The sequence below is a fragment of the Chiloscyllium plagiosum genome, chromosome 15, assembly GCF_004010195.1.
Source record: "Chiloscyllium plagiosum isolate BGI_BamShark_2017 chromosome 15, ASM401019v2, whole genome shotgun sequence".
NCBI lineage: Eukaryota > Metazoa > Chordata > Chondrichthyes > Orectolobiformes > Hemiscylliidae > Chiloscyllium > Chiloscyllium plagiosum.
Genome location: NC_057724.1, coordinates 51,109,778 through 51,118,701, shown reverse-complemented (window position 1 = coordinate 51,118,701; position 8,924 = coordinate 51,109,778). Strand labels below are relative to the sequence as shown.

The window sequence follows — 8,924 nt, the reverse complement described above, 5'->3', positions numbered from 1 at the left end:
CTGTGTGGAGTTTGCACGTTCTCCCCGTGTCTGCGTGGGTTTCCTCCGGGTGCTCCGGTTTCCTCCCACAGTCCAAGAGATGTGCAGGGTCAGGTGAATTGGCCATGCTAAATTGCCCGTAGTGTTAGATAAGGGGTAAATGTAGGGGTATGGATGGGTTTCGCTTCAGCGGGTCGGTGTGGACTTGTTGGGCCGAAGGGCCTGTTTCCACACTGTAATGTAATCTAATCTAATGATCATGGTATAGATAGAGAACACAGGCCAACACCTTCAACATATTGTCTAGCTATCACCATTGTTAACAGCTAACCCGAGAATGCAACTTTAAAAAAAGGTTTTGATTTACACATGAAAGAAGTGAAACTATCATTGTATTGTAACAGATGAAAGGCTTAACAGACAATCAATTTTTCAATGTATAATTTCAGTTACATCACACTGTAAATTTTTACTATAAATTCTGTGTTACGATCGAGAACACCACTATCACCTGATGAAGGAGCGTCGCTCCGAAAGCTAGTGTGCTTCCAATTAAACCTGTTGGACTATAACCTGGTGTTGTGTGATTATTAACTTTGTACACCCCAGTCCAACACCGGCATCTCCAATTCATATCTATTTTCACAATTTCCAGAATTGCTAACACTTCCTCCTTATGAAACTTAATCCTGTCTGGTCCATTAGCCTGTAATGGTCCTCAAAAACATTGTCTTTTTCCTGTGTGAATACTAATGAAAAATATTCATTTAGTGGCTCTCCTATCTCCTCAGATTCCACGCACAACTTCCCACTACTGTCCTTGACTGGCCTTAATATTATTCTAGTCATTCTTTTATTCCCAACATACCTATAGAAAGCTTTAGGGTTTTCCTTGATCCTACCTGCCAAAGACTTCCCATGTCCCCTCCTGGCTCTTCTTAGCTCTCTCTTTAGGTCCTTCTTGGCTAACTTGTAACTCTCAAGCACCATAACTGAGCCATCATCCTAATATTAGCCTCCTCCTTCCTCGTGACAAGAAATTCATATTCTTTAGTAAACCACGGTTCCCTTGCTCAACCACTTCCTCCCTGCCTGACCGGTGCATACTTATCAAGGACACGCAGTAGATGTTTCTTGAATAAGCTTCACATTTCGATTGTGCCCATCCCTGCAGTTTCCTTCCCCATCCTTTGCATCCTAAATCTTGCCTAATCGCATCATCATTGCCTCTCCCCAGCTATAACTCTTGCCCTGCAGTATATACCAATCCCTTTTCATCACTGAAGTAAACGTAACCAAATTGTGATCACTATCACCTACCTCCAAATCTAATACCTGGCCTGGATCATTACCCACTTTCAAATCCAATGTTGTCTCACCTCTTGTTGGATTGTCTACATACTGTGTCAGGAAACCCTCTTGCACGCATTGGACAAAAACTGACCCATCTAAAGTACTCGAACTATAGCGTTTCCAATCAATATTTGGAAAGTTAAAATCCCCATAACAACTACCCTGTTACTTTCGCTCTTATCCAGAATCATCTTTACAATCCTTTCCTCTACATCTCTGGAACCTTTCGGAGGCCTATGGTTAATTCCCAACAGGGTGACCTCGCCTTTCCTGTTTCTAACCTCAGTCAATACAACCTCAGTAGTCGAGTCCTCATCAAACGTCCTTTCTGCCACTGTAATACTGACCTTGACTAACAATGTCACACCTCCCCCTCTTTTACCACCTTCCCTGTTCTTACTGAAACATCTAAACTTCAGAACCTGCAAAAACCATTCCTGTCCTTGCTGTATCCATGTCTCTGAAATATAGAATATAGAACATCGAACAGGACAGCACAGTATAGGCCTTTTGCCAAAGATGTTGTGCGACCTTTTATCCTACTCTAAGATCAAACTAACCTACATACCCAACATTTTACGATCTTCCAAGTGCCTATCCAAGTTACTTAAATGTCCCGAATCTGACTCTGCGACCATTGCTGGCAATGCATTCCTTGCACCCACCACTTTCTGTGTAAAGAACCTACCACTTATATCTTCCCTAAAACCTCCTCCATTCACCTTAAAATTATGCCCCCTCATGATAGCCATTTCTGCCCTGGGAAAAAGTCTCTGGCTATTCACTGTATTTTTGCCTCTCACCATCTTGTAGATCTCTATCATATCATTCTTCGTCACTCCAATGAGAAAAGCTGTAGCTCTCTCAACCTTTTTTCATAAGACATGCCTTCCAGTCTAGGCATCATCGTGGTAAATCTTGTCTGCACTCTCTCTAAAGCTTTTGCATCCTTCCTATAATGAGGCGACCAGAACTGAACACAATATTCCATCTTAGCTTCATTAACCAATCTTTACTCTGTTCATGCTTTTTTAGACTCTGACAGCCATTGTGACTTGCATTGTATTTTAGCCCAGAGGGGAGGCAGGCAGCTGAAAAATGTGTTGCTGGAAAAGCGCAGCAGGTCAGGCAGCATCCAAGGAGCAGGAGAATCGACGTTTCGGGCATAAGATCAGGCAGCATCCAAGGAGTAGGAGAATCGACTCGGGCATAAGCCCTTCTTCAGGAAGCTTTTCCAGCAACACATTTTTCAGCTCTGATCTCCAGCATCTTCAGTCCTCACTTTCTCCTAGCTGATGGAACATATCCTTGTTGAGGGTAAGAGGTCAGTAACTTTCTTCCTGCACTTGCTAGGATGGTGTTTCACCCAAAAACCTGCAGTCACCTGTCCACTTTCTCAGACCAAGTTAGCTGGGTCTGATGACTTGAGATCTTTTACTGGTCAGCAGGAGATAGCACTGTCCTCCCCTCTCACACCCCATCCATCCATCACCCCCAATCCCTATCAGCGAAGTGAGGAACTAAATTGCCATTTTGATCACTTCTTTTGGGATCACAATGTAGGAAGGCATATGGGTGGCAGTTCCTAGCTTGCAACAGCTGGAATGTCATGGAGCTGGGATTTAATGATGGTGCCAGTGGTGTGAACATCACATAATAATAGTGGTGAAAACCTCCATTTTTCCTGCTGTACGATTCCCCAAAGGAGATGCCCAGAGTCTAAGGCTGCATGATTAATAAGCCGAAGACCAATGTTTGCATGAGCAAAGTCAATCTGAGACATGGCAGCCTGGACACCATGAATCACATTCTAAAATACCCTTCCACTTAAAATGGGGACATTCAGCTCCACGTCTTGTTCAGCATCTTTTGAACCACATATTAACTCCCTCACAGTTAATATTCTGTTTGACACTTCATTCCACTTGTCATAACATTGTTCTGTTTCTGTTAATTGAAAATCAATTCTTGAAAAAAATTGCAGCATGTTAGATCTCTGAAAATAAACTGCATTTTTTTGTAAATCATAGCTAGACATTTAGAATGTATCCACATTATATGATTTATGGAAATCATGAGTTCAGAAGGGAAAATGCATTTCCTATTAACACATCCTGCCAGTGAGACTTTTTATTGTGTGCTATATTCTCATTTTCTGAACATTTTCACATGAGATTGTTTTGCAAATGCAACTGCATATCAGGAGCTATGATACAACCAGAAGAATATGTTTGTTTGGATGACTACTGTTTAATTACACGCAAATCCATCTGAATCTGTGCCATTAGATTGGCGTCACTTTCTTTCTGAGAGTTATTTTTAGTTTGATTTCATTAATTTTTTTTCCTAAGGATCTCTGATCCTCAATTACCCCTTTGGCACACATGAAATAGACCCAGAATTACCTCAAACAGTAACATGTTCATCTAGCTGTATCAAAGTCCTTGCACTTAATGAACATTTCTAAATGTCATGAATTGAATTATCCATTTGTATAGAACAAACAGATTATCTGTTCATAATATTATGCTTGAGTGGCATTTGTATATTACTTTGAACACTTATGTTGCATTTCTAGTCTTGGAGGCTAGTGAAAGGAGAAAATCTGAATTGGTGAGAAGGATAAGGCTTCATTTTACTTAGAGGGATGGGAAAGAAGCCAGCGCTGAGAGATTGATAATGTCAAGTACTAGCAGATGATTGACAGACCTTAAGCATGAATGACAGGGACTCTGAAAATCAGCAGACCCATGCTTGAATATCTATATATCAGATAATTAGGAATGCCAAGCACAAGCGCACAAATAGTAGCCATAACAAATTGTGAACAGAGTAATTTTGAAAGGAAATGAAAAGGTGGGTGGCACATTTTCCTAACTGGAAAAAAGATTAGTCAACAAGCAGTAAGTCAAATTGCAAAGAAATGAAGCTTACTTTTTTTCATTCAAATAATCTTCATGGCTCAAACTAAATTTGCTGTTTGTTTACATCAAGAATACAATTGTTATCAGCACCAATATAACTGAATTATTGAGTGTATACTATACAGTGAAACTTGTATTGAAGTAAAAACATAAAAAATATCAAGTATAATTGGCATTGATTTGTTAATGCAGGTTTTGTGATGTAAATAGAGATTTATTTTGATGAGGCTAGATAAAAGAGAGTGAAGTAGAAATGGATATGAATTTCATGAAGCATTTGTTGAGGTGTCGCTCAAAACAAGTGGAGTGAAAGGATCAGTCAGATGGGGGCAGCACAGAGGCTCAGTGGTTAGCACTGCTGCCTCACAGCGCCAGGAACCCAGATTTGATTCCCATCTTGGGTGACTGCCTGTGTGGAGTTTGCACATTCTCCCTGTGTCTGTGTGGGATTTTTCCGGGTGCTCTGGCTTTGTTCTACAGAACAAAGATGTGCAGGTCACGTGACTTGGCCATGCAAAAGTGCCCATAGTGTTAGGTGCATTAGTCAGGGGTAAAATAGGGGAGTGGGTTACTCTTCGGAGGGTTGGTGTGGTCTTATTGGGTCTACCATACTTTAAAGAATCTAACCTAAAAAAACAGGAGATAAAGCAAGAGAAATATGGAGGCCTACAACACAGAAAAAGGACCTTCACCACATTGAGTCTTTTTCGGTCAAATACAAGCAACTAACACGCACTGACGTTGCATTTTGGTGCTGAAATGATGCATCAGTGTAAAGGTTTCACTCTGACTAAAGAAGCATTGGAAGTTCTACATTTCAGGGTTCAGTGCTTGGTCCATTTTTGCTCTCTGCAGGTACGGATGATATAGATTTGGGCATTGGTAATAATCTCTCAAAATATGTTTAAGATGTGAAGACTGGAGGGCTTCCTCAAAAGTGAAGATGTCTTCAAGTAAAGCTATGAAGAAGCATATAGGATTTTTTGAATGATAAACAGATGGGAGATGGAATTTTCATAAGATATATTTGAGGTAATCAGCCAGAATCTGCTGTCACAGTAATGATGAGTTTAATGGTGCTCACTGCTATTTATTCACAAGTGATTCAGAAACTTCATAGTGCAATTTAAAACTTGCTGTTCTACATATGCTACTCCATGAAAAGTGTTTCAAACATATCATCCTGCTGTTAGCCTCACAATCCAAAATGTGTTGAACAGTACAAGTTGCTGGAATTAAACCTACTTCAGGAAATACAGCTTTGTCAATTCTTATTGAAGTGCTCTTTCTAACAATGTCATAACTCTTAATTATTATTAAGTAACCCCTCTCGTACCGAACATGAACTATTCCAAGTGTGGAATTTTATTCCTTCATGTTCTAAATATTATTGGGGATTTTGAAATTGCAAAGCTCAAGGTTCAAATTCCCAGCATTCACATTAGTGTTTATTTCTTTAAACTTGTGGTTAAATTTAGTTTCCTTCCTACTTCTGTTCTACTATTTTTTCCTATTTCTATTTTGTTCTAAAGAAGGGTCTCTGGACACAAAGTGTTAACTCTGCTTTCACTCCACCGATGCTGCCAGACTTGCTGAATTTTTCCAGCATTTTCTGTTTTTGGTTTTGTTTTCCTTCCTATTTGTTTACTCTCTTCATTGGATCTTCCTCCCCCTCCCTGTATTTCTTTTTCTCTACCTGATTTAATATTCAATTGATGCTCCCAAATTAAGCTATCAACTCAATCTTTGCACTATTAATTTCATAATCCTTCAATAAGATTGGTTAAGGTGAAATTTAGTTACCATATATACTTGAGTAATAGTCAATCTCATGTAAAAGTCAACCCCCTATTTTTGACTAAATAACTTGGAATTTTGCATATATCTCATGTAAAAATCAACCCTAGTTCTTCACAGATAACAGATCAATGTTATGAGTCAGTGTGCTGGCCGTCACGTCCTGCTCCAGTTTCCAGTCTGCCGGTTGTTCTGCTCTGCTCCTGGTCTTCCAGTCTGCTGGCCATTGTGTTCCGTTTCGGGTTTTCAGAATTACTATAAGTCATTGTTTTTCTTCTTTATTCACTTAGAGATCAATTGGACTTCTGCTAATGATGTGGTATGAATTTTGACGGGAATGAATTCCAGGCCCTCAAATTTAGCATCCATGTAATATTCGACCCCATAAATTTAACCTTCAAAAGTAGTCAAAAAATTTGTCCATTACTCAATTATATATGGTACTTGCCCTATTTTGTCTGGTCCTGACACCCAGTTTCCTCTACTTTGATAATGTCAGTATCTTGTTATGCAAAAAATTAAAATACTAATATCTGTAGAGGGCGGCACGGTGGCACAGTGGTTAGCACTGCTGCCTCACAGCACCAGAGACCCGGGTTCAATTCCCGTCTCAGGCGACTGACTGTGTGGAGTTTGCACTTTCTCCCCATGTCTGCGTGGGTTTCCTCTGGGTGCTCCAGTTTCCTCTCACAATCCAAAGATGTGCAGGCCAGGTGAATTGGCTATGCTAAATTGCCCATAGTGTTAGGTGAAGGGGTAAATGTATGGGTGGGTTGCGCTTCGGAGGGTCGGTGTGGACTTGTTGGGCCGAAGGACCTGTTTCCACACTGTAAGTAATCTAAAAAAGACTGACTTACGGCAGGTGTTGCTGGATGGCTTTTAACTCTTAATTAAGGCCCAAAACATTATTGGGGAAAAATCCAGAAAAAACAATACTGAATAATTTAGATGAACAGAGACTGGCAAGCTCAAATAAAGCCATGAGAGATCAATAACAGCACGGGGAAGGTGCAGAACTATCTTTGGCATGAATGGAGGTCCAGAAAAGGAACTCTTTTTCACTTAAACTGGGGCAAGGGGGCTTTTCGTTATTTTAGACAGCCACTAACCTGGTGTAAATATAGAAAATTCTGGCAGTACTCAGCAGGTTATGCAACACCTCTGGAAAAAAACAGAATTACCTTTCAAGTTTGACAAATAGTCATGACCTGAACTGTTAATTCTGTTTTTCTCTCTCCACAAATGTTATCAGACCTGCTGTGTTTTACAGTATTTTCTATTTTTATTTTAGTTTCCCAGTATTCATAGGTACTGCTTGCATTGTCTATTCACCTGGGAGTGGCTTTCTTGGGTTAAAGTGCATTAGAGGTCCTGTTGTCTGATTTGGACCCATTGTCATGGGGTACCTGACAGGCATCAAGCCGCCAAACTGCAATCAGCAGTTAAAATGATGGCTAACTGGACTTCAGTGAAAATGGATTCAAAAGGCAATATGCTTCAATTTATAGGCCCTCCCAACCCTTCACTCATCCTGTTATACACAGGTAGTGTGGATTAAAATTAATTCCCAATGTTAATTGTGAACGTTTATATTGCAATACTTGCAGTACAAAAATATGTGACTCTATTTATTGCAGCAAGTAACCTTTATAAACAGAAATCAAAAATATTAGCAACACTAACAATATCTTACTCGTAAACTGTTGTCCAGCCATTTTCATTGTTCTTTGTTGCTAGCAGACCGGTGTTGCCATGGTATGTCATCATTGCTAAGTCAAGGCCCTTGGCAGATACTCTTTTCAAGGCCCCATTGTTGCTGATAGTGAGCCAATATACCTGACCACCAGGCACCACGAGCCAGAGAGGTACACCATTACCATCTCTCCGAATATGTAGTGAATCGCCATTGTTGCCAGTGATGGAGCTAAGATCACCCTCACTGGTATAGCTGAAGTTGTAAACATAGTCCCCTGTTATTAGATTCAAGGTATTCAAGTGGGTCCCATTAACATTAAAGAGATACAGCTCTTGATCTGCTGGTGAAGCCACTTCATATACATTCAAGTGATTGTAGCGCGGTTTATTCCTGCTCACAGCTCGGATGCGGATATTGGCAAGGTCCGCGATATATAATGTGCCATCTGGAGAAACAGCCAAGGAGGTTGGTGTTTTCAACTTTGCATCCTTGGCATAGCTGCCATCACCTAGGGAATAAAGGAGATATGATGATATTAATAATCTAGAACTAGGGACCATTGGAATAAATCTTAGCATCCATGCAAACCTGATGATATATTTTGGAGAAAAGTAGAGTTCATAGGAAAGCCTCTAAATCATTCAAAGCTACAGTCCTCTCTGTTCTTTTCCCCATCCCCAGCAAACACCCTGTGCTTCACTCCACCTTCCTCTCTGACTTATCACCTTCATCCCACCCCCAGCTGTAGAGGACCAGTTTATTCTATAGCTATTACTTTAAGAATCTGTTTAGATTATGATTAATAAGTATCAGCTTTTCTATTCTTCTTCTCAGGAAGGCATATTCTGGATTAGTGATGCTGGAAATGCACAGCAGTTCAGGCAGCATCCGAGGAGCAGTAAAATCAAAGTTTTGGGCAAAAGCCCTTCGTCAGGAATAAAGGCAGAGAGCCTGAAGGGTGGAGAGATAAATGAGAGGAGGGTGGGGGTGGGGAGAAAGTAGCATAAAGTACAATGGGTGAGTGGGGGTGGGGATGAAGGTGATAGGTCAGGGAGGAGGGTGGGGGAAGGTAGCAAAGAGCACAATGGGTGGATGTGGGTGGGATGAAGGTGTTAGGTCAGAGAGGAGGGTGGCGTGGATAGGTGGAAAAGAAAATAGGCAGGTAGGACAAGTCA

General features: G+C 40.7%; 1 protein-coding gene across 6 annotated transcripts in view; it reads right to left on the bottom strand.

Moving 5' to 3' along the window:
• The window catches only part of tenm1 (teneurin transmembrane protein 1), a 2,412,691-nt gene that overhangs the window by 62,622 nt on the left and 2,341,145 nt on the right, over positions 1-8,924 (bottom strand). For all 6 annotated transcript variants that reach the window (XM_043704862.1, XM_043704861.1, XM_043704865.1 and 3 more), the window contains one exon: positions 7,747-8,257. In XM_043704862.1, the coding sequence (XP_043560797.1) occupies positions 7,747-8,257 (511 nt within the window). The remainder of the gene's footprint in view (positions 1-7,746; positions 8,258-8,924) is intronic.